A 27,637-nucleotide genomic window follows, 5' to 3' on the forward strand; every position below is an offset into this window, starting at 1 on the left:
TGTTACATAGTATTATGATAACAAACGTCCTCTCGTTGATACATATACTTCAGCCATACTCGATTGTCAGTCAATGAAAGGTAACACTTTCGTTAAAATCAAGCTTGTCTCTAAGGAGATGCTAAGTTCTCTAGATTCAACTGAATCATTGGAACGAAACATTAGTGATGTAAGTCTGTTTGTGGCCGCAGTGGTTAGTAGGTTTGATTTTTAGACTAATAGGGTCTGGCAGAAGATATAAGGCCGTAGTAGTTCACCTCCTACATTGATGCAGTTGCGAGAGCTTATCTCGTCTCAAATTCTCACATTAGAGTCTCGTACTGATAGAGTGATAAAATTTCGTACTAGTGTATTTTATGAGCCCAATAAAATAGTTCCTGTATCATATCTGTTTCTTCTAATTAGGTCAGTACCTCTAATGTCCTACCTATAAAGATAGTATGTAAGTTTCGTCATCAGGAACATAGTTCCCCTACTAAGAATATTCAGGTGACTTTTCATGTTATTTGTCAGATGACATGTCAGGTAGAAAGTCGTGCCAATTTACCATATAAAACTTTTTTTATTTTTCAGTTGCCAAAGATCTAGCTTATAAAAATCCACATGACACTTTCACATGACAATTCTACATGACACTTCTATATGGTAAACTGGCACGACTTTTCACCTGAAAAATAACATGAAAAGTTACCTGAATATTCTTGGTAGGGTCTGCTCTTTGCACGTCCTTGAAGACTCTGAACTGGGAAATAAAGTAGAATTTACTTAAAAAATATCATCTCTGTGCTTACTGTTTTGTGCATCAGAGCAAAAAGTATTGCACTTGTGAGTCCAATATTAATATGGCCATCAGTATCATATTACCAACAGTATCATACTTTTATGCACTACGATAACTAGTCCATTTTTCCACCCCAACAAAGACCATCTTACTGAATAAGTAAGTCTCGGCCCTTAAGTAAGGAGTCTAAAAACACACAACTGATCTACTCTTTTACTAATGTTGGTGCTAATTTGCAGTCTAACTTTGATATAAGAGTTGAATCAACTACAGTTCTTCTTGTTACAACTAGGATATGTGTTACTAGTGCTTATATTTCTTGACTTGTGGTAAAAACGTAAATTGATTAGTGCTCTCAGAGATTTCTCATAATGAGATCACTCAATGATGTACTGAAACTTAGACAGTATAAAGTTGTCATAATTTCGTCTGAAGTCAGTGGAGTCATATTTTCAGCCACCAGTAGACCGGTTAGTTGAAAGTTTTAAGCTTATTTTAAGTCAGATTATGAGTATTTGATATAACTTAAGCAAATCCTAAGCCTTATATTTTTGATAAAAGTTTTTTTTACAAAAACAGACTTATTTTGCTCGAAACACCAAGATATATTGTTAGACCAAAATTTACGGATGGTCACTCTAATCGTTTGCGTATTCTAAGACCTATTTTAAGTGACTGTCTGACTAGAGTGGAAAGTTGTATAAACAAACTTTTACTAGTTTTTGCTGTAAAACATCCAATTATTTTGACTGATAAAGACCATCTTACGTTTATTAACACTGAGTATTATCACTAATTTATTTTGCATCGATAAGTTCATTTAATTTTCCACACTTTTGTGTTGGATTAAGGCTTGCCTAAAATCCAGACCATTAGCTTATCTTACTGATGATTCTCAGAATTTAGACCCTCTAATTCTTATACATTTTTTGCTATTGAGGTATTTACATCTTGTTCTTGAACCTAATTTTATCTCAGGAAAAATATTCCCTCTCAAATGATGGTAGCTTATTTCTTTCTTTTTAATCAGTTTTAATTATTTTAATATTTTCTCATCCATAATTTTCATTTACATAATGGTATTCTATATCAAGGTGCTTCGAATTTTTTGATAAATTACCAAATTTGTCTATAACTACTACTTCCGAGTTCTGTTTATCTAAATTTATTGGCTTGTCGAAATTTATTTCAAATGGTTCATTTAATAAGTTTTTAGTAAATAGTATTTTTTTTTTGCTTCTAATTACGTTGTGTACTCTGCAAATGTAGAGCATTTTGTTACATTACTTTTCTTACGTTTCTTGTAGATAATTTCATTATTATATTTTCTTATTACAAATTCTGTTATTGATTTTTATCTAAATAGCCACCAGCAGAATCAGAATCAGATTTCACCTTCCTCTGTCAAAATATAACGTTTCTTTCCTGATTTCAGGGAGAAGCCTAGTAGAAAAGTATTATGGCGTAATCTGCGTAGAAATAACGTCATGAGCCGTAAGCAAAATCAGGAAAAAACTTTATCTGTGAGAGGGGGTATGGCAAAAATGCTTTTTCATATGTAATTTGTAAATTTGCTCTTACACAATGAATGTAAATAACACGCATCACGCGATAACCGTATTACATCCAGAGTTAATACAGACGAATCATATTATAAGTAAAAACGCAATTCATCCGTGAAATTCATACAAGACGTATTGTGTATATACAGCAAGCTCATATGACAAGTGAAGCTCGCATACGTCACTTATATGCGTGTGTGTGTATTAGCTTTTCGTTGAATGTTTTATAATATGCTGATATGTAATACGGCCAGCCTTGTTGTAAGAATGCGTGTATGTACTGAAATTGTACGTAACATGTATGAATCGTATTATATGTATGAATGCATAGTTTACTTGCGCATTGATTGTTCATTTCTAATAATGTTTACCAATGAAAAAATTGTAATTAACCCATTATTTTATTATACTCAAAATATATTGTAAAATCTACAAAAGTATTAATTGCGAAATTTGTAAACCTACTGTCACACTTGAACTTGTATTTGGCGTTCTTTTACTGCTGATATAAGCTTTTATCATCACTGATCCAAAAAACTCAATCGCAGTTTGCAAGAACATCGCTCATTGGTTTACCTAATTCAACCAAAGGCCTCTTTTACTCGCTCTGACGCTATAACAAGTCACCATCAAGAGGAAAAAATGGCTTTTTTTATGTCTGCCACCTGCCCTCTAAAGTCTTAGTCTACTCTTGGCACCAGTAACTCACGAGTACCTTATACACGTAATGCATAATGTGTTGGCTGAGGCAACTTGGGCGCAGTTCAAGAGTATCAATAGTATCAGACTACGCTAAGGAGCGAGGTACAATGAAGAAGGCCCGCTGAAAGTAGTTCCGGCCATTTTAGAATAAGCAGAAGCCACAACATCTTATCGGCCACGAACTCATTCGTGTAGGTTAAGGAATCACTGAAAATTACGGCACGAAGCATTAAGGAACTCCAAAGCAGCAGTTACAGCAAAATTATCAGTGTACCCCAACCCTCGATAAGAGATATAATCTTTTCGACTTAAGGCTATGCAATACTTTTACGTTATTGATTACAAGTAAATTGTCTTGTTACATAAAAAAAAATTATACTTAGAACTTGAGATACTAAAAAATTTATTTTGGAGGTAGTGTAACTCCATGAATTTTTTTGAAAACTTTTTCAAACATATCAACTATAAATTATCATTAAGTTATCAGAAATTAAGTTTAAAAATTTTATAGATATATTTACAATTTTAAGCTAGAAAAAAAAGCATCTATTAATTTAACCTTAAGCAAAATAAGGGATCATCTTTACCAAGATGTAACCATTGTGATTGTATTCCATTTTTTATAAAAAGTAATTCCCACCTTGGGTCCTGAAAAAAATTAGAACTTAGGTATTGAAAAAAAATAATTTAATTTTAGTAACTGACGTTTATAACTCTTTTTTTATTCGATAAACATGTCAACTATCAAACATCATTCAACTTCCATAGTAAAAAGTTTCAGAATTCCAAAGTTCATTTTGCGATCTTAACCAATTTTTTTTTTTTTTTTAACTGAGTTACCGTGACAGCCTACTGGCCTAGTCGCTAGGGCCACCCAATCACCACCTATGTGTGGGGGTGTACTTTCCCACCGATTTCCACCCTTTTACTGATATCATCCCTAATCTATGATCACAGTGTGAGTATCTCCAGTGGAACACCTTGCCAGTTAAGCTGACACTCTCTGCACCAATGGTGCATTAGGTCCACTCGCCAATACATAGCTTTTTCCTTGGAGAGGACTCCATATTTTAGGACATTCACTTCTCGCCAGTTAAGCCAGCGCTCTCTGTCGAAGCATCAGATCCAGGCTAATTAGCATCCCGGGAGAAGCCCCATGTTTCAGGGACCACTCCTTGCCAGTAAGGCTGGCGATCCCTGCCTGGCGCATTGGATTCGCTAATGTCTACCCATAGCCCTAACACTGTTTCCCTTTTACTCAGGACCGAAGACCTGTGGAGCAAGGAAAAAACCCTGGAATTACTTTGAAAAGAAATTCCAAGGAAAAATCCACCCCGAAACAGATGGTATTACATAGAAACTTTTCCCGATGATAACAGTTTTTGAAAAAATTTGCGTTTACCGGGAATCGAACCCACAACCCCTAGAACAGCGTTGTATCAGTAACAAGCACGCCTACCATGGAGCCAATACCACTCCTGTTTTTGGGGGTTACTTTATGGGGTGATTTTAATTGACGTAGAATACTTTTCTTCCAATAATTAAGTACGTTTTTTCTTTTTTTCAACCCTCTACAGTATTTTACAGTTGAATAAAAATCGGGATAACACACCTTAGGTACTTTTCTTGTAAGTGGGTAGAAAGTAGTAAGAAATTACTAAAGAATGTTATTAAGGCCTTAATAGAGTTATATTTTAAGCTATAGTCAGACTAATTTTATTAAAAAAACTTTTAAAAAATACGCATATAACAAGTCATTTTTCTATGTTAAAGATATGAGCGAGTACTGAACGAGCCCGTGCTGAGAAAATTTTCTACGTAACATTACGAGGTTAACATGCCCCAACTCTTAATGAAGAATGAAATCTTAAAGAATAAATTCTGTATAATACTGTATCATTATCAAAGAAAAGTAATCCCATTTTCGTTTTATGACAAAATCATTATTTGAACTTGCAAAATAAAAAAATTTTACCAAGGAGCACTTTACCACCAAAATTTTTCTTAGAATTTCTGAAACACGTCAACTTTGAGGTACCATTCATTACTTAAAAAAATAAATTCAACAATTTCGGAGTCATTTTTATAATTTTAAACGAGAAAATAGGAGAAAAATACCCTTGTGTCACTAACATATAAAGCAAAGTCCCAAAACTTATTTTAAATGCTAACTGCGAAAACTACTCAATTTAATTTAATATAATTTTGCATACTGTTTCTTAAAATATCCTAGATGGTTTTCGTATAGTTTTTTCTTGAAAAAATTGATAATAATAACAATAAATGAGCTCAAAGGCTGGCAAAAAAAATTAGTAGCTTTGCGCTTTAGTTCAGTAGGATCCGCTAGGTGGCATCAAAGCAAAATTAAAGCCACCTGCAATCAAAGCCAGTGCGTCTATTCACAGTATTTCCAAACAAAATGTCGATTACCTTAGTCCTCAACTGACAGTACATGAAGAACAGAACTTTTAGTCGTACAGCTGCGTATCCTGGCTATTGATGACATTCTGATGACAGAATACAAAGGGCTGGCGAATTACGCTGATTTTCAATCAGGATTGCAAAGATAACCAAGTACCATATAAAGAAAGGCAATGTGAACCCTAATCTCCCTATCACAATCCCAGAAGATGTCTGGCTAGAGCATAATTAGCTTTTATGCTAAATAGCGTCGTGGCTGTTCTTCCAACCAACCTGGTACTGCTGAAGCAGATTTTGCAGAAACTGGAAGCCAAAAAAAAGATCCTCTTAAGGTTTGGGCAATCACGTTTTTTGAAAATATTATCAATCTCTGACAGGAAGTATCACCACTGGCCCCTTACAGAGCCATCACAAATCCTTACGTTTATTAAACCATTATTAATTTTATCATTCCTTTTTGGATCTCTCTGACGTGAAATTACCTAACCAACAAATATTTTCTTATAACTATTCCCGAAAAATATTTAACAGGAAATTTTGACATAGATGCACACGGAAAGACCTTTTTCGCTAAAAATTCCCTGCCACGATTTTTAGCACCAAGTAATTAACTTATAAGATTGTATTGATGTCAGATCAGTAACTTTTTAAGCCAGTCTAGTAATTAAAATTTCTAGCCCCACACAAGTCGCGATAAAATTCATGCTAAGTATGTTTGCCTGCCAACAGCAGTGTGCGCATTCAGTGGCTATGGTAGGTGTTTTTCGCCTACCAACGGTAGCCTCGAATAATCAGTGGCATGCACAGAGTGAGCAGTACTTTAAATTCACCGCTTACTATACATAGTATACATATATACACACGTGATAGTAGTTTATCGTGCGTTATTCCTTTCTTTATTTGCGTGAGTAGTTGTTGATTATAAGCAAACGCGAATTTTCTTTAATTACTAAATTTTAATTATAAGTTATCATAATAAGTGCATATAATCAACACAATCCGGTGTACTAAAAAGTATATACATAATGTTCTAACCTACAAAAGAAGATCAACAAAGCAAGAATGTGTATATATACACAGACTAATGAAGCACAAGTGCTATAAGACTCTTTTGCGCATGCGCTATTTTGCATTGCTGGAAGAAATACTTGATAGGCGAAAAACGCCTACCACGCACTGACATGATTCTGACTCATGGTAGTAGGATATTTATAATAACTCATAAATTTTAGCATAGGTTTTATATTGTCGTAATACGAATAATATCCTTACCACGTACTGAAAAGCTCATAACTGCTTGTGGTAGGGGATTTTCAACAAAAAAGGTCTTCTCGTGCACCTGCTAATAGAGTATATAAAGCCTACCACTTTTCAACCATTTCAGTTATTCACTAGCAGACGTCACAAGAACAGTTTTTGCTGTGAGATCGGGTACCTTGACCACCGACGACCCTACGTTACCCTTTTGATTTTAAGATTTTAAGCATTTTACTAGCTCTGATCTTTTTCAAGGTATGTATTCAGCGAACTCAATAGTGAATCTAGAAAGGAAAAATAAACTTAAGCAAACGAGATAGTCTTTAACAGGCAAGTGACAAGAACAAATCTTTTCCTTGGATCATTCAAACGACTGAGCTCCACAATTTTAAGAAGGTGCTTTGGATGCCAACATCTCCAGCATAACACCAGAAGATATTTAAAAAAAGCACTACAACTAGTTCTAATGCTTTAGAACGTTGTGGTTTTCCTTAAAACCAGCCAGGTGCTACAAAAGCAGGCCAGAGGAGATTACCCTAAGGTATCAAAGCAGTCACATTTGCTGAAAACTTTAGTCAAGAAAGAATTTAGCTCACTGGTCCTTTTTAGGACCATAAGGTGTTAAATTACGTTGCCAATAACTATATTACAACTTACTAAAGTTGGCAAAAAAGAACTCTCAGAGCAAAAAAAAAGCTTATAACAATGCTTAGAGCTGCAAAAGAGCGAATAAGAAGAAACATTTCAAATGCTTTAAATGTATACAATTACGGCCCTTTTTTCAGTGCCAACAACTATCTTACTGTACTTTTCAGCATCTTTATATTGCTTTTTTGACTTCCTTACAGCTTATTATTTGACCAAAATTTGAGAAAATGGCTCCCGAAGGAAAAGCCTCCCGACAAGTGTTCAGATAAATATTACACATATCACCCTAAACTTGAGTGTGCAATAATTACTTGCTTTATGTGCGAAAATGTTTATTATCGCAATGATTTTATCAAACTCAGTAGTGGTAGATATGTTGGTGGTGTACTTATGATTTGCCCTGAACATGAATATATGGATCTAACTTCAAAAGTAGGAAAGGATGATCTTATTGTCACAGCAAGAACTACTACTGATTAAACGAACTAAAGATTTAAAAAAAGAATTACTATCTGAATTAGAAAACAAATCTTAAGAACTACGTGACATCACTATGGTTGACAGAGAATTTATTACTTAAACAACTGAATAAAGACATAAATAAAAAAATGATATTTTAAAAGAACTAATAAAAATACATTAACAAAATTAAGTGTTGTTCAGTGAGAAACAAATACAAACTGTAGAAAATATCAATAAAAAGTCTTTTGCTGTTGCATTAAGTAAAAAAAATTCCTTATAAAACAACAATTTCTAAAATAATTATAAAAACTAATGAACATGAAAAAAATAATGCTAATATAAAAAATGAAGTAGCACGAATAATAACTAATACTAAAAATATGCAAACAAAAAATGTGTACGCTAAAAACAATAAATCACTAATAAACCTCATGATTAGTGAAAGTTTAAATAAAATTGAAAGAATATTTAAAAAATTACCAAAAGAAGAATGTAAAGTTAAAACTGAACAAAGAAACAATCCAAAAATAAAAGTAATTGGGGTAGACAATACAAATGACGTGGATATGAAAGAACTCGAGAAACAATTGACATGAAGAATTTTATGAAAATATAAAGCTATAGAAAAAGTATTACACATATATAAAACCAAAGAATTATACTACAGTAATAATGGAAGTAAGTCCAGAAGTTTAAAAATAGATAAGAGATAACAACTACAGAGTACTTGTTAAGTATCAAAGTTGTAAAACTCATGATATGGTCAAAGTTATGCCGTGCTATATTTGTGGAAGATTTGATCACAGTGGTTTTAAATAAAATAATAAAACAGTATGCCGAAAATGTTTTGATAGTCATAAATTTATTGAATGCAAAAGTTAAACACTTATATGTATAAACTGTACCTACAATAATATAAAACATAAAACTGCTTACAACGTTAATCATCTAACAAATAATTCTGCAAAGTGTGTAATTCTACAGAACAAAATAAAAAAAACTAATTGATACAGCTGATTATTCCACTAAACTTGTAATATCGACATGGACTTATAAGGAAGCACAACGATTTAATAGGATAAATAATAGATCAATAGATTTCACCGAGATAAACAAATGAACGTGCTCATTCAAAGCAATAGAGCCAAACGTAAATATACTTGATGGCCTGCTGATAGAGATAGTCAAGCCGGATGTGTGTGACTGTGATATTGAGTTTCTAAAGGGAGATATAAATAACAAAGAAAAAATATTATACCTTAACATAAGAAGTTTAAATTCAAATTATGAAAACTTAAAAATCTGTATTGAGAGACTAAGGATTAAGCTGTTTATGATTGTGTGTGCTGAGTTGTAGATTCTTGAACATTACCAATACAATATTATACAAGGGTACAAGTTATTTTATAATTTTGGAAAAATTAATGGAGCTGATGGAGTAGTGGTGTATATTAAACACGAGATTGATGAAAACACTGAAATGATTGAAGTATGAAAGTTACAAAATGTTACATACTAGAATGATGCTAAATAATAAAATCAATATAGAAGTAAACTCAATAAATTGATGCCACGATTTTGCTTGCAATGAATTCAATTTGTGCATTAACATTTTTGCAAAAATAAAAAATATGAAAAATATTTAAAATAATTTAATAATTGAATATTTTAACATAAATATAGCAGAGTGCAATATGGTTCGTAAAGACTTTTTAATTAATCTAACGGAAAACAGATATTATCTATGACTTATTAAAACAATAAGACCACAAAATTCCAGTGCAAATGGCTCATGTATTAATAATATTTCATTAAAAATAATAACTGTGACGCAAACACTTTTAAAATAAAACAACTAATGCCTAATCATTATCCTTTGCTTATTGAAATAAATAAATATCAAAAAATCATAGTAGATAGACAGAAATTTCATTTTAACTACAATAAACTTAAAATAATAGCTAATAACTTGGACTAGAAGGACATGAAATCGAATACAGCTGTAACTAAACTTATTGACATGATACCCTGTTATGTACAAGAAATGTATAGAAATTAAATTCAAAAGGAAAAAATAGTAACGTCCCTAGAAAAAGTTGGATAACTTATTTAATAATTAAATCTTGTAAGAATATAGAAAATTTTTATATAAAAACGGAAAATAATATTAAAAGTAATCAACGAATAATGAAATGTTAAAATTATGTTAAGGTATTAGACAAAGTCACAAAAGACTCCAAAATAAAACGTAATTAAAAAACCATCGAAACAAACAGTAAAAGTGTTACAAAACTTTGGAACATTATAAATTCCAAAATTAATAAAAAAGAAATCAAAACAAAAAAAGTGATATAAAAGTTATTTATAATAAAAAAAGTTATCTAGTAAGTGAGCAAATTAAATAAGCTCACTGTTTTAACGAACATTTTCATAAAATAAGTGTAAATTTAAGTAAAAATATAGTAAAACCAATAACACACAGTTTAAAAAAACCAAACTGTGGCATAAGCTCGATTTATTTTACTCCTACAAATACTTTCGATCCAAAAAATTATAAAGGAACCAAAAAATAAAAATAGTGGGACTGACAGAATAAATACGAAAGTTCTTTAGTTATTATCTGAGAATATTGGCGATGTACTAGCGCACATTTTTAACATGTGCATTGATAAATCGATATGGCCTGTTGCACTACAAACTGCTGATGTTATACCTATACATAAGTCTGAAAACAACAAAGAAATATCAACCTATCGTCCTTCATTGCTCACATCTAATATAGCAAAAATATTTGAAAAATTTATTCAGAAAAATTTATAAATTTTATATCTAATAATAATATAACTACGGAAAATCAATACAATTGTATCAAAGGAAAAGGATTGAAGGATGCGCTAAATTATATAACTAAAATATCATACGATAACTTCGATAAAAGTTGGCCAATTTACAATATCTTTTATTGATTTAACAAACACTTTTGATACTGTAAGTCATATGATATTGCTTGACTAAAGCTACATAACTACGGTATAAAAAGTAATGCGTTTAACTTAATTATAAGCTATATTGGCAATAGGTTTCAGTATGTTAAAATGGGACAAGGTTAAAGTGATTCGAAAAAATCTAATATTGGGGTACCACAAGAGGCAACATTAGGTACTTTATTGTTTATTATACATGTTAATGATCTTGAAACGGCTATGATTAATGGTTGTATTATGTCTTATGCTAACGATACTGCAATTATATCTGTTGGAGATTCTTGGAGTGATGTTGAAAGAAATATTTACAAATAATATTTGGCATAGGCAGCTGATTGGCTGGCTCTAAATGAACTATAACTGAGTATAGAAAAAACAGTATTTATGACATTTAGAAACCACTATGGTAGCGAAACATGGGCATTAATTATAAGAATTAGAAATAAAAAAATTAAAAGGGTTGAATATTGCAAGTATTTAGAGTTAATCTTTGATTTTAATTTAAAATGAGACAAACATATTGAAAATATTACTTAAAAAACTAAGTATTTAGCATTTGTATTTCATAAAATCTCTAAATGCGTGAATTGTGATACACTAAAGATAATATGTGGTGCTTTCTTTCACAACAAAATAAGCTATGGTAGAAGTGCTTGGGGTGGTGCATATATTACCCATATTAGTGTTCTACAGAAAATTTAAAACAGACTCATAAAAATTGTGAATAAGAATATACATACAACAAACAAACTTTCATACCTTAAACAACTCTTTGATTTTGAATCTATTTAATTGCATTACAGTGAATTACAAAAACAATATAAGACTTTGAATAATTTAACTCGAAATAAACTAATAAAATTACTAAAACTAAAAAAAAACTATAAGTTATAAGAACAATTACATAAAAAAATAACTCCAAAAGAGCCGGGATTGCATAGGAACTTTTTCTGGTGATAACAGTTTTTGAAAAAATCTGCACTCATCGGAAATCCAACCTACGACTCTTAAAACTGCATTGTATCAGTAACAAGCACGCTCCCCATTGAGCCAACGTCACTCTTTTTGTATTTGTATTTCGTAATCCAATATACATTTTAGTTATTATGATGCTAAAAAGTGGAGAGATGAGGCTCAAGGACTTCGTTGTTCCGGTAGTATAGTCTTGTGATTTAAGACAAAAAAATTTAATCGTATATTTTTTATCAGTTTTGAATCCTTATAGCTTTAACGAACTGCCCTTTTTTATAATATAACGTAAGAAAGTGTAAATCAATAGCCTTTTCTTCAGGATCAACAATTATTTTAGAGTGCAACGAACGCCCTGTAATTTTTAGCATCATTAAATTTTTTTGTTTATTCATTTTACTTATTATTCACCCAAAACTGCATGGATTCTAAACATCAATTTTAGTTATTAGAACTTTTTTACTCCAAGTTGTGTCAAAAATAGATGCGATATTATAAACTGAAAACGTTTTACGGTCATACGATAAAAAGAGATGCAACATCGAGCTACCTCTCTATATCTCTCTGTGGTCGCTACACTGATTGCCTATGCCTACATATACGTAAAACATATATAGCCAATTAGCAGCGAGTACAGAGAGAGATAAAAAGGTAGCTCGTTGTTGCATTTCTTTTTAACTTGTTAACGCTTTCACTTATAGGCTTGCCTACTCCATCTATAATATCTCTATGTTAACATTTCATGTCAACATATTAAGGTGCTGTACACAGTGAATTTTGAGCAAAGCCGAGACGGGGGGGGGTTGCTAGTTGTTCATGTTTACTTAAAGCAGGCATGCATACAACACATTACTTCGTTAGCATTTTTGATTTATAATTTTAATAATTATGAGAAGTACAAAAAAAAATTTCACTTCAAGTATGAGAGATACATGTTTTTCTTGTTGATGCAATTTTTTTTGGATGTATTCATGTATACCGTATTTAAAGACTAAAGTTCTCTCCTCACTGGTTTCTTATTATCCTTGTTATGCTATAATGATCCCTATATCTTTTTACGAATAGTTTCTTGATTAACAATATGCATTTTGTGTTCCTTTCTTTTTTTTTTTAAGCTTTCTTACAACTGCCTGGTTATTTTTGTGGATTTAGAACCAATGTTCACATTTTTAAAAAGAATACTATTAATTAAAAGTGTACCTTATTATTTATTAATTCAGTTAAATATACATTATTTAATTGAGGACTTTTTAAGATATCTTACATTTTCTAAATTTTTAGATAATATTCGAAACTTATTAACTGTACGTAATAATTTAAAAAAATTTTTTCGATTATTCCAAGCGCAACAAAAAGGAAACTTTCTATTACACTAGTTAAAAATTTTTTTAATTAATTACTTGTCCAATTTATGCTTAAACCAAAAAAAGATTGAATCATTTTTGCAAGAATATTTATTAAGTAAAAAACAGTTACCAATACTTTAAAAAGGTTTGACATGAAATAATTCAACGCTTAATTGTATCTAGCTGGAATATAAAATGGAATAATAAAATAGGTACACAAAAAAACTTGCTTCTGGATAAGCCTCGTCATTTTTTTCAAACATGCCCTGCATTTTTGAAGTATCTTATGGATGTTGGTATTTGTAATGTGTGTGTATGGCTATGTATGACGTAAGCAGTGCTTGTAGCGCTCATAAAGTCTTACTACTTATTGAGAACAACAGAACGGGCAGTTGATGTTAAGCCAAGCCTCTGTACAGTACTATCTTCTATCATGTATATTAAAGTTGAACTAGCATTATGATACACACCCACTTAATAAGTGTTTTATTAAGTACAACCTCAACGATATAAAACATTATAATTGGCGATGAGGATTTAAAAAAAAAGCTACCCATAGCTTATAGGAGATACGAAACATAGTGAAGACGAAGAAGTTGAAGATAAAAAATCTTCGTTGTATACAAAAAAAAAGAAGATTTAATACAGGGTATCAGTGATTATCCAAATATTACTGTGTGCGGTTTCTTGACTTTAAAAGAGTGGAGAAAATGAAAAAAAACTATTGAAAGCTAAAGTTGAGAAAAAGGCTGAAGTAATTAAAATGGTGAATGGTGTAGGTAGAATAGGATTTAATCTAAGGAAGGACAACTTGGATATGTATGTAAAACGGATAGAAATGTACTATCTCACATATGACGTTAAAAAAACAAGGACAGGTAGCTGTACTAAGGCCGGGTTGGATTTGTATAAGCTAGTATGTTAATTATGCGCTCTAGCAAAACCAAAAGACAAAAGTTTCGACGCCATTCTCAAGCTTGTAAAGAATTACCTCAATCTTAACCGTAACGAGGCAATGGAATTATGTAAGTTTCAACAAGCAAAGCAAGCTCCACCATAAAGTATTGCCAATTACATCGCCCGATTAAAGGAACTAACATGGTATTGTAATTTCACTGATTTAAATAATGCTATGAAAGATCAACTTATTTGCGGCATTATAATCATAATTCAAAAGTGGCCTTATTAAGTGAAGAAAATCTCACATTAGACAAGGTGATTAAATTGGCTACAACAATAAAAGCGCCTGTATCAACTTCCATTTTCACTTGAATTCCCTCAATTTCAATAATAACAAATGAAAGCTCAGCTTTCACCAAGTTTGACAATACCTCTGAATTAATCGCATTTATAGAATCAATAGTCATGAATATAGGATCCTCCTTGGCTCCTTTGTCTACCTTAGTTTCGAACTCAACATGATTAATATTACTATAATTTTGTAAATTGAATTATATAAATGTGGTATCAGAATCAGATAAGATTCAATTATTTGGGGATGGTTTGGGGCAGACTAAATTAAAAATTCTGGGAATTATGAAAAACTTGAATGTGAAGTTTCAAGGAATATAGCGTGTATTAGACGGCTTTGTATAGCGTGGTGAGGGGCCAATGTTATTAGGACGCTGATGTTTCAGAGAATTTGACTGCTGGCCTTTAAAAATCAATAACAACCCTGTAAATAAAATTTTGTTTACTAATAGTGAAGGTGAATATAAGAGTTGGAAGATTAATTTAGCATTTAAAGACGATGTTAAACCTGTACAAATTAAACCGTATCATGCACCTATAGCACTGGCGAGCAAAGAAACGATAAAAATAGGGAGCTTAGAGCCAGTCTCAGTTAGTCAGTGAGCTACGTCTATAATTCAAGTACTTGAAAAAATGGAGAAGTCAGAATTAGTGGAAATTTTAAGATGGGTGTAAGCCCTCAATAATTAATTAAAGGCATCTGATTCCTATAAAAAGAAAATTTTAAAAACTTTGAAGTCTGGTTTAACTTGGTCGTAAATAGATTTGAAACATGCATTCATGCAGTTTAGTGTAGACAAAAAATAGAGAGACGTTTTAACTATTATAAATGAGGATAATTTATTTAGATACACCAAGTTGCTGGAAGGGGTTGCTTCTAGTTCTGCGGAATGTCAAAATATCTTAGAAGATATACTAACAGGCGTTCGTCCTACAGAAATTTATATCGACAATATTTATTGTACAGGTCGGGATGAAAAAGAGTATGTAAACGTATGTAAAGTATTCCATAGGTTGGAAAACGCTGGCTTGAAAGTTACTTTAAAAAAATGCAATTTTTTTAAGGATAAAATCAAAATCTTGAGTTTTATTAGTAATAAAAATGGTTAACAGGCGTTACTAAGTAAAATCACCGCAATAAAAAATGCACCAATACCTACATGTAAAAAGGAAATAGAAGCTTTTTCAGGTTTGGTGAATTTTTATAAAAGATTCTTGCCAAATCGAGTTAATTATTTGAAACCTTTGTATGAATTAAAAATGAGAAATGTTTGGCATTGTGATGATGAGTGCCTTAAGACTTTTGTTTGAATGAAAAGGCAAATCACCTCGGACAAAGTTTTAACTCTGTATGATCCAAATAAACCATTAATTCTAGCATGTGACGCTTGTCAATGCGGTTTTCAGTGGTACTCTTACACCTCTTTCATGATGATTTAAAAAGACCTGTTGGCTTCCCATCCAAAAAGATACCCAAAAATGAGCTGTGTAGAGCAATATTGGATATAGAAGTTGGAATAATTGTTTTTGGATTTAAAAACTTTTACCAATATACAGTAAGAAATCACGTTATTCTACAAATAGATCATGAGCCTTTGAAATTCATTTTTGGGTTGAATAAAATTTTATCTATATTAACTCTAAGTCATTTGCAAAGATGGGCATATTTCCTTTCCGGTTTTCAGTATGATATAGAATTTTTGAAGTCGAAGGCAAATGGTAACTGCGACACGCTGTTGAGAATACCTATTGATGACGATACTCATGTATTTGAAATGGAATACACAAATCTTAATTATATTATTGAGGGGCTACCGAAAAAAGATTTTAAAAAATAGATTGTAGCAAACTGAACGGCAAATGATCCACTCCTAAAAAAAAAGTATTATCCGTAAAAATGGTTGGCCTTCAAAATAAAAATCGTTAACTGAATCAGGAAAAATTCTTTTTTACAAATGTACGGAGTTTTGTTTTGAAAATAAATGTTTGATAAGAGAATATATAGTAGTGATACCCGGAACACTGCATAATACCTAACTTGAAGAATTACATGCTACACATCTTGGAGTTGTCAAAATGAGAAAAATTTCACGAAATTGTTCTTGGTGGCCAAAGTTAAACGAAAATATAAATGCTATAGCAAGTACTTGCAAAATATGCTTGGAATCACGTCTAGAAACTCCAAAAATTTTACTTACTCGGTAACAATAGCCTAGCAAGCCCTGGTCGAAACTTTACATAGATTTCTTAGGTCCTTTTTGTGATAATATGTTTTTAGTAATGATTGACGCTCATTCTAAATGGTCAGAAATAATAAATATGAAGAAAAATACTCAATCGTGTAAACTTATTTCAATTTTTAAAACACTCTTCAGCCGTCCTGGTTTGCCAGATCATATTGTAAGCGACAATAGACTGCAACTTAAAAGCATAGAACTTCGTGAGTTTTTGAAAATAAATGGAGTAAAGCAATCTTTTTCACCATCATACCCTCCAGCTACGTTCAGTGCGGCTGAAGATTTGTTGAACAGATTTCATTTATTAAAACCTACCTTACAAGTAGCAGATGAAAAGAAGCAGCATTCTCAAGAATTGTATTAGACAAATGAGCGCAAATATTTTTTTCTGTTAGAGAAACTATTTATGCAAAAGTTTCTACAAATAATCCCGTAGGTAATTCAAAAGCAGTGGTGGTAAAACAAATCACACCAGTTACATATGAAATAAGAATGGATAATAGAGTAATTTGTTAAAAACATGCGAATCAATTAATTAACATCAGACAATTTGTAAATTTGAAAAGAAGGAAGATTGAGTAGTTTTCCAACAAAACTCAACCAAGACGCTTAAAGAGATTGAAAGCTGAACAAATGAAGTAATTATATTCAGTATTTTTAAAGTAAGTAATTCTTATCACTTACACACACTGTCTTAACTGGAAGGGTAATTTTTAAACTAAAAGGAGGGGAGTTGTATGTGTATGGCTATGTATGACGTAAGCAGCGCATGTAGCACTCATAGAGTTTTACTACTTATTGAGAACAAAAGAACGCGCAGTCGATGTTAAGCCAAACCTCTGTACAGTACTACCTTTTATCATAAATATTAAAGTTGAACTATCATTATGGTATATACTCGAAGTGTTCCATTGCGTACAACCTTACTTATACAAAATATATCAGTATCTTTAATATATATTTGTCAGAAATAAGAATGTTCAACAATTACAGGAGTCATTTGGTATAAAGTTAAACATGTTAATACTTTACATATGTTGACGAAAAATAAGATGTCTTTTGTACAAAAAACTAATTAACATGATAATTTTTTTTGCAGGTGCTGCACCAAATGGGTAACTGTATGTAGATAATCAATTGCATTTAGATAACATGGTTTTACAAAGCTGTTCAACTGGAAGCTCTCGTTGTGCTAGGCGTGCTCTTATTATGCTTCTTGTCTGGGGTCTTTTTGTTATTGCCACAGTCCAATTTCGACATTATGGACATAAAAACTTCTTTTTTAACGCATTTAGTAGTGAAGTGGGTCTTCTGCCAGACTCAAAAAATGAATTCCCAAGTGATACTGCTCGTCGATTTAATTCGCAAAAACAGATAAGTACCAGTCAATTCCAACCCAAACAAGAAAGAAGAAAAGCTTACGGGTTAAATGTACATAATGGTGATAATAGTACCATCAGTAATCTTATTAAATTCCAACTCAATCTTGTTCACCAGCCCTTACAGACCGAAGATGAATTAATTAATGAAATTGAAGCACGATTACCTAGTTTGCCACTATCTTATTGGACTAATTTTATAAAATTTGGGCAAGCAAAATCCACAAAAATAACAAAACAAAATTGTACCCCTCTTTATCCAAATGTGTTTGAACTTGAATTTAATAATTTGTATTGGCAGACATTGCATACGAGTAACGGTACCTTCCAGCTTTTTGATGCTTTTTATGATAACCGCAAGCTGTCACGCATCGGCCCAGCTATACGGATCATTGGTATGATTAATAGGATAGAACCTACTGTGAAATGTTTCTGCCAAATGTGGTTCAAAGGTGAACGTGAGGCTCGCATTGTAGATGTATTTGAATACAAATATATTTGGTATTCCAAGTGGGGAAATTATAAACAAGATATTTATCAACCATATGTCATAGCATGTAAGGTACCACAGTCACATTGGCAAAAAGGTCCTCCTGCCTCAATTTCCTTAGTTGAAAAACGTTGTGATACAGCTAAAAATAGTCTGAAAGTTATCTACAACAAACCTTCTAAAAAAAAAGATTTTGCAGTGTGTGTTAAAGGTTTGGACTTTTTGCACGAAGATCTTTCAATAAGACTTATTGAATGGATCGAGCTGATTGGATTATTGGGAGCAGATAAAATATTTTTTTACCAACTGCAAGTGCACCCTAACGTTAGTAAAGTCTTACAATACTACGAACAGTTAGGTAAGATTCACGTCACACCCCTTACGCTGCCTGGTGGACAACCTAACTTACCTGCTTTTCAGCATATGTATCTCACAAAAAAAACAAATCACAAGCGTCAAAATGAGCTTATACCGTATAATGACTGTTTGTATAAACATATGTATGAGTATGAGTATATAGCGTTACTTGACGTAGATGAAGTTATAATGCCTGTACAAGATACTACGTGGAAAGAGCTGATGAAACGTGTGATGCCAAAGGCACTAAAGTTCAAAAATGAAACGAAAGCATCTTACAATGTACGAAATGTTTACTTTTTTGATGATTTAATGGATTCTCATGGGTCTTTCAATAACATTCCAAGGTTATTGTTTTACTTACATTTATTCATTTAAAAAAAAAATTAGGATCTAACTATAGTTTTTTTTTTAATGTTAAGAACTATGATACTCCCTGTTATTCAGAGATTGTAGAGCTTGGGAGTGCAGAAAAAAAGAATACCCACGAATTAAGATAACGTAGCATTTTATTCACCTTTAAACAAGGGAGCAGACGCACCCGAGATGATAGTTTCAGAGTTCCAACAGGAAGAGGGCCAAGCTTGAGTGGCTAACTTGCCATGTGTCTATTGCTCATGCACTGTAAGCGCTGTCTTTAGGGCATGAACTGACAACATCTCTATCTATAATAGATCTCTATCTGTCATACAATAACAGGTTAACTTTAGCAGTAACATTAGTGGTGTAAGAGATAATTTATTTGTCGTGGGTGGTACTTATCAGGAACAAAACGTACATTGTTGAAAGTAAGACTCGTAAAAAAAAAATTTTTGAAAAAAGATGATTTTATGCTCTTTGATGCTTGAAAAAGTAATTAATTACTTTTAAAAAAACCTTTTTTGTATCAAATATTTCACTACAGACAAAACAGGTATTCCCTTACTTAATTTGTTCCCTTAATTTGTTTTGGTTTTATTTCAATTATACTAAAATGGATAAGTAAACAGGCCTTTGTTGTCTGTCAACTCATATCCCGATAATCCTATAATAAGTGAGGAATATATCCCAAGCTAATTATTATTAAGCCAATAATTCTTCTCGTGACTAATTTCATCAATTCGCATAGTACAACACTTATCAATCAATTCGAAGAAGATCTCCAATGACAGTTAGTAAATAATTAAGAACAACGTCCAATGATGGTACTGTCAAATTTTGTATTTATTAAAAACAAAATGACAGTTCGGCCGTTTCGACAATGTCCCGGCCCTCATCAGGTACAAAAATCTGTGAGTAACAAAAACTCTTTACTATAAAAATTTTGGTAAAATACAATACAATCAAATAAGAGTCGCAAACAGTTCCTTGTTAGACGTACATAAACAGCTCATGTTTTCCTAACACTACAAATCAAAGGGGTCCTGAAATCATAGATATCATGCTCGTCCCCTTTCCTAATTGACTTAACAAAAGACTGATAACAACTTTTTAATTTCTCTTTATCTTGTTGTCTATTAATATTATCATTAAAGTAATCTGTATTAAACATTTTGGAAAAACGGCGCTTTTTGTAATTTTGTCCCATGTTCAAAGTTTTTATTTTTGCAAATTAAAGTTATGTATAAATTCAATGCTATGTTGTGATAAAACAGATTTATCCATTTTTTCTCCATGTCTCTTTTGTATTCTGCCATTCTTGACTTTACAGCTCTCAGCTGACATAACAGCAGCTGCAATTCGCACATGGTATGTGGTAAATGACATAATTTTTATCGAGTGGCTCAGTTACATCATTTCCAAGTAAAAAGATCAAATTCAATTTATAGTTTAAACTGTAAACAAGACCGATGTAAAGCTTATTAAAATAATTTTCAATAGGACTGTGCAAGTGGGGAATATACGGTAATGATAAGATTCACTTATAATTATTATCATTTCTATTACGATTGTTAATCATTTTCATGCTCTTTAACGTATTAATTCTTTTATTTGAAAATTTATCAATTAATCTTTGAGAATAGTTTTTAGCTAGTAGAAATCTATTGATCATTATGGAATTGAGTGTCTGCTCATTTAGTGGAAAAGTCTATTTATGTGTAAATGATACCTATTCCATTTTGTATTGCATGGTGGGAGAGAAAATTCAAGTATTGACCTCAGTGTGTGGGGTTTTGACACTAATGAGTTAGTACTCTGTTATTTTGTTGAATGATAATTTCCAAATCTAAAGAACTAAGGCTGTTGTTATTACATGTCTTAACGAAGAATTGTAATTCAGGACAATAGCTATCAAAGATGTTTTTAGTATAGTTGGTATATTTAGTCTGTACACATATAAGGATATGATTAACATACCGTACATACAGTGGAACATCAAAACATAACTTCTTTGAGCATGAAATTTGAAGGAAACGCATTAAAAGATCACACAGAATCGGACTACAGGGACTGCCCATTGGAGAGCCGAAAACATGTTTAAAAAATTTGTTGTTGAAATGAAAAAAAGTCAAATTCAAAATTAAAGACACACCCGTGCAGAAATCATTAAGAATAACTTCGACCTTATCATTCAAAAATTTCCAAAAATGTCTTACTGCATTTATGATTAAGTTTTCACTAGTATTGGTAAATAAACTAACAACATCTAGACTAATAAGAGTGTAACCAGTTAGAATGATAAGATCTTTTAATTTTTTTTTAATTTATAGCCACATTTTGTGTGTGATTTTGCCAGCGGAATATTATAAATCAAAAAATCAGAAAAACTAAAACTGGGTGAATTCAGCGTCGAGACAATGATACGGATAGGAAAGTCTTTTTGTTTATTTTTGTTAGTCTGTAGAATTTAGATAAGTCTTTTTTATAAATATCTTTATCAAACTTATTTTATTCATCAAAAATACCGTATTGATCTCACTTGCTTACAAAATTTTAGTATCTTTAATTAATTGCTTTAAAGGATTATTTTCTAGCTATAAATAATATTTCTTGTTACTTAACAATTCTTCTACTTCATCAACGTAAGTTTCATTGTCAACTACAACACTGACATTACCTTTCTCTACTTTAGTAATTAAAATGTGTTTATTAATTTAAAAAAAGGCTCGTACTTACTTTTAATTGTTTTGAAGAATTTCATCATTTAAAGAAAGACGAGTAGATACATTGTGTCTATTCTTACCAATAATGTTGAATAGTTCTTTTTTAACTGTCTCAATTTCTTCAGAACATTTAAGTGAATGTTCAACATTCCTAAAAAGATGAAAATATGATTTTTAATAGCTGTTGTCCTGAATTACAATTCCTCGTTAAGACATGTAATAACAACAGCCTTAGTTTTTTAGATTTGGAAATCATCATTCAACAAAATCACACAGTACTGACTAATTGGTACCAAAACCCCACACACTGAGGTCAATACTTGTATTTTCTCTCCCACCATGCAATACAAAATGAAATAGGTATCATTTACACATAAATAGACTTTTCCACAAAATGAGCAGACACTCAATTCCATAATGATCAATAGATTTCTACTAGCTAACAACTATTCTCAAAGATTAATTGATGAATTTTTAAATAAAAGAATAATTACGTTAAAGAACATGAGAATTATTGACAATCGTAATAGAAATGATGATAATTATAAGTAAATCTTATCATTACCGTATACTCCCCACTTGCACAGTCCTATCAAATATTATTTTAATAAGCTTTAATAATTGTTGTAATAAGCTTTACATGGGTCTCGTATACAGTTTAAACAATAAACTGAATTCGATCTTTTTACTTGGAAATGATCTAACTGAGCCACTCGATAAAAATAATGTCGTTTACCACATACTATGTGCAAGTTGCAACTGCTGTTATGTCGATCAAGCATTGGACCTATAAGTTAAGAATGGCAGAACATAAAAGAGGCATAGAAAAAAAAAGGATACATCTGTACCATCACAACATAGTATTATCTTTTCACACAACTTTAATTTTAATAAAATAAAAATTTCAGACATAGAATAAAAGTACAAAAGGCGCCTTTTTTTGAAATGTTAACCATACATTACTTTAAGAATAATATTAATAGACAATAAGATACAGAGAAACTAAAAAGTTGTTATAAGTCTTTCGTTAAGTCAATCAGGAAAGGGGACGAACATGATATACATGATTTGAGGACCACTTTCATTTATAGTATTAAGAAAACATGAGCTGTTTATGTACGTCTTTCAAGGAACTGTTTGCGATTCTTATTTGATTGTATAACGTGCGTGTACTATGTCATTTGTGTATGAGCAGGGTACAAAAGCAACTAAACTTGAAACTCTGACTACATTACGATTTTACATCGCTATCATAAGAGTCAGAGGTATGTTATACACTTAACTTAATTTGTGGTTATTGTATTTTACCAAAATTTGTATAGTAAAGAGTTTTTGTTACTCACAGATTTTTATACCTGATGAGGGCTGTGACATTGTCCAAACGGCCAAAAGGTCATTCTGTTTTTTAATAAATACAAAATATGACAGTACTACCATTAGACGTTGTTTTTAATTAACTTATAAATCATGATTAGACTGTTCATGGGATTGTCAAACGCAGGTAAACTTAATATGAAAAACGCAAATTAAATATAGAAATTGGAGCATGACACAAGTTTAACGGGGCATCGGCTGCTAAACTACGTGGTATCACAACTAATAAATTGTAGGGATCAAGAGCGACCCTCTGGTATGAAGTAAAATACGTCTACGAAGCCACCTTAAAGGGTTTTACTGCTTCTATGATGAGGAATCGTCAGTGGCAATTCGCGAGCTTGACTCGACCCTCAGGAACCACTCATCTTTACTTACGGTTACCAATTAACTTGAGTTTGAGCCAGATGAAAACTGCCCAAGAGGAAAGAGATGCCTCCAGGTACAAGACTGCTGCTACTAAGGAAAGGAAGAAGTATTCCTAGTAGTCGAGCTCTTAGACGAAGTGTCCGAATTTTCCACGGCCCTCTTCTTTTCATCCCGCCATTTCCCCTCATTAGTCAAAGCTGCCTTCGTTGGTTTTCGCGTTCCTTCGCACCTAGTCGTAGCTCTACGCGTGCTTTATGGGCGCTCTTCATAGATCAGGACCCTACAGTATACATGTTATTTTATTAACAAACTACGATGAGACATTAACATTAAAAATAAGCTAATACATACGTGTATGAATGATAGTGAATATGATTTGCTTGTACCATATATATTGATAACATTGTAGAAGTATGCAAATGTTGTTTTAGTCTGACTTATATTTTTTTTAACGTGATACCCTACCAGCCTTTACTGGCCTTATAAATTCGTAAATATTTAATTTTTAATACATTTTTTATGTATTTACCCATATAAGATAGAATTTATACTTAGAAAAAATTAATAATTTATTCCTTCACGTAACTGGAAGTCAGATTATTAAGTAATTTATATTAATTTTATTTTAATTTATATAAAAGTATAAAGTTATTGGTGCACTAAGCTTTGATATGGTCATATTAATAATTACCTATGTGAGTTGTTTTAATTTTCTTATTTGTTGTAGTATGATAAGGTAATAAACATACATAAATTTGAATAACACAGAATGATACAATAATGCAAACCGTGAGAGTATTGCCCTATTAAGAAGAATAATTGTTGAGTCAACTTACAGAACCAGTCAAGTTATTTGATTAATATATTTATTGTGCTGTGAAATGTATACGTGTTCAAAAAAAAGATTCGTGATTATTTGAGTTTTAAGTATAATATGATGAGATTAAATTAGTCTTCTATTTTAGAGGTTAAAAAATTAAGAATGTGTATATAAAACTTAAAGCAGTAGGTTGATTCGAAAACTGCTCGCCGATCCCCATTGGAATTGTATTAAAGAATAAAAATTTGTCTACGGTTGGGGGTCTTAAAAAAAAGTTAGCTAAGTTGAAATGAGGGAGAAAACTACGGAATTTCACCTTATATTGAAGGCAGAAATTGGAGACCAACAAGGATTTGTAAGGGATTGCGGGGGAGCGTGAGGTTGTAGCAAGGTTTAGATCAAATACCCCACACAAATAACTACATAATGTAGGTATTTTAAATATAAATATGAAAATTAATGTTGAAAAAAGTATAACTTTTTCAAAAACCATATCACAACTCTAACAAAAGTTAGAAATAAAAATCCAATGGCCAAAAAGTACAAATATTTACATCCAATTACACGTTGACACTACTACTAAATTAAAAGATGATTTAAAAAAAAAAAAAAATAGTCACACAAACATACATACAATAAACCATTAACAGTAGGATGTGCTGCTATTATAGTTTTAAGCTCAAACGAGGCTTTCAAAAAATTTTGATTCATGTTTATACCCTAAAAAATTACCAGAGAACTATTTTAAGGAAATATTTAATATATATAAGTAAGTAATAAGTGATAAATTAATAAGTAAACTCTCTTATTTTATTGATCGGATAGTAAGTCCATTATTTTTTTCACTAAAAGATTTTAGCTGAAGTTCTGATTGTATTAAAAATTACGAAACAAAAAATTAAAAACTTACTATGTTTTAGTGTTATAGACACAGAATGTTTTGCAGATTAGATTACGAGAATCAAAGTTCGTTATGATATGGAGGGAAAGTAACAATTTTCTATAAATTTGTGTATTGTAGTTAAACACATTTATTTTAATCACTTGAGATATAATAAGAAAAAGTGAATTTCATTAAGGGTTACTAGATATAATCTCTAGTTGAGCATCTGATATTTCTAAAAATTCTAAAACAAACGGAAAAAGTTGGATATTTCTTAGTACTACTATCTAAATCCATCGAAAGTCCAAAATATGTGCAGAAGCACTATCAGAATGCGATATCTATAATGAAAAAATGTAGTGGAGCAGAATTATTAATAACAGTAACATGTAATCATAAAGGAAAAATAAATTGAAGTAAGATTCAACCCAATCTTTCAAAACTTGACACTATATAATATTTCAAATAATACAGTTAAATTATCTCATTTTAAATGACTGCTAATTTCAGAAGATATTGAAAATTATATTTTTGGTAAAGTATTAGCATATGTCTATGCAGTTATGTTCTGTACTACTATGTTATTGAAGAAAGCAGTACTGGAGAATGGTTTGTCTTCATTTTTGAGATAAAATTATATTTTGGGTATTAAATATGGAGTAAGAATAAGAGTGTAAGCGTATGAGATAGATGTGATTGTAACGTTAGATATGAAATCAGCGTAGGTGGTAAGAAGTTGTCTTTAAATTATCGAAAGATTCGATGAAACTGTGTAGTCTTACACTGGCCAGCCTACATACTGTTTATATTGTGTTATGACATAATATATTGTTTATAATTATTCAGTTATCAAATATTAAAACATTTATTGAAACCACACCCAACTCACTTAGGTATACTCATTCTAACGATAACTGTACTACCTTTAAATGCAATATCTTTTCATAGAAGGTACATTTATATTTATAATTATATTATCTGTCCTATTATTAAATAGAATTAAAACTTTTAACTTAGGTACCCAAGCACTTACTGTCTACTGGCTTTTTATACAAATAATTTTTAATTAAATCAGCGATATGTATAACTTACGCTTTCATCAGTAATTTAAATATTAAAAGCAAATGGAACCTAATTAACATATCTGGTATGTTGTTTTTATCACTTTCTGGTGATGTTAATGAAGAAATTTTTTTTTGCTCGATAAATAGTGGATTTAATCTGGTAAAAAATAAATAAGCCTGGGAAAATAAATACTTTATAATATCTTCTATAATATACTTAAATTTATTAATATTAATACTCCGTATATTACATAAGGCATCTTTCCTCAACAACGGTTATCTATACACTGAATATACGTATCGTCATCAAACATGTACCAATCACGCGAATCGAGAGCTTCAACCCATGCTTAATGCCTTAGCATCCCAGCGTCGCCCGCGTAATTTCAAATTTACATATATTCTAACATGCCTCTTTAAATTTGAAATTTCATCATGTTACAAATTTTAATTTATCATGTTTTTATTTTAAATCAATGTTAAATCCTTTCTAAACTTAACAAATTTAATTCTCCCTAATGTCTTAGTAAAATGTCTGCTTCGTTCTTTTCTGAGTTTACTTTAACTATAATAATTGTACCGTTTGAACAATTCTCGTATGCAAAGTGAAAATGTGTTATTATATTTCGAGTTTTTCGTATAGTTACCAAATTTAGCAATACTAACCGCACTAGAGTTATCTTGAAAAACATTTTTTGGTTCATTTAAAATAATTAAGAAATCTTTTAATATTTATTTTATCCATAAGATTTTGCTTACGCTTTCAGACAACGTCACAAACTCAGCTGCTGTCAAAAATTTTGTTACACTTTCTTGTTTCATAGATTTCCAATATATTACATTATTAAACAGCTTCATAACATAACTAGTAGTTGATTTTCTATCAAATGCATCACCTACTCGGTCTGCATCTTCAGAACAAGTCAAAATATCTACTTTGTAATTTCTTTCATACGTTAACTTGATATCTTTTGTTAAATACAAATATTTTAAAGTTCTTATTGCATATTTGTAATGACATTAATTAAAACAGTTTTAAAATCTACTTAAATGGTTAACACTATAACTAATATCTGGTCTTGTTCCTGAGCTTATTTATAGAAGTGCTACTATCAAATTTCTGTAGTTTTTAAATTTAGTTGCTGACCGTGCGGGCTTACATCTTAAGTTTTGCTCCATTGGAGTTTCATATAATTTT

The 27,637-nt window shown here is 31.2% G+C and overlaps 1 protein-coding gene across 1 annotated transcript in view; it reads left to right on the plus strand.

Moving 5' to 3' along the window:
• The window catches only part of LOC106645338 (uncharacterized), a 208,915-nt gene that overhangs the window by 119,678 nt on the left and 61,600 nt on the right, over positions 1-27,637 (plus strand). Inside the window, exon 3 of the mRNA XM_089595029.1 lies at positions 17,720-19,193. Within this exon, the coding sequence (XP_089451155.1) occupies positions 17,773-19,193 (1,421 nt within the window). The 5' untranslated portion in view covers positions 17,720-17,772. The remainder of the gene's footprint in view (positions 1-17,719; positions 19,194-27,637) is intronic.

Source organism: Copidosoma floridanum, unplaced genomic scaffold, assembly GCF_036245765.1.
Source record: "Copidosoma floridanum isolate Cflo_tuat_1 unplaced genomic scaffold, Cflo_Japanese_pri ptg000024l, whole genome shotgun sequence".
In the NCBI taxonomy this organism is placed as follows: Eukaryota; Metazoa; Arthropoda; class Insecta; order Hymenoptera; family Encyrtidae; genus Copidosoma; species Copidosoma floridanum.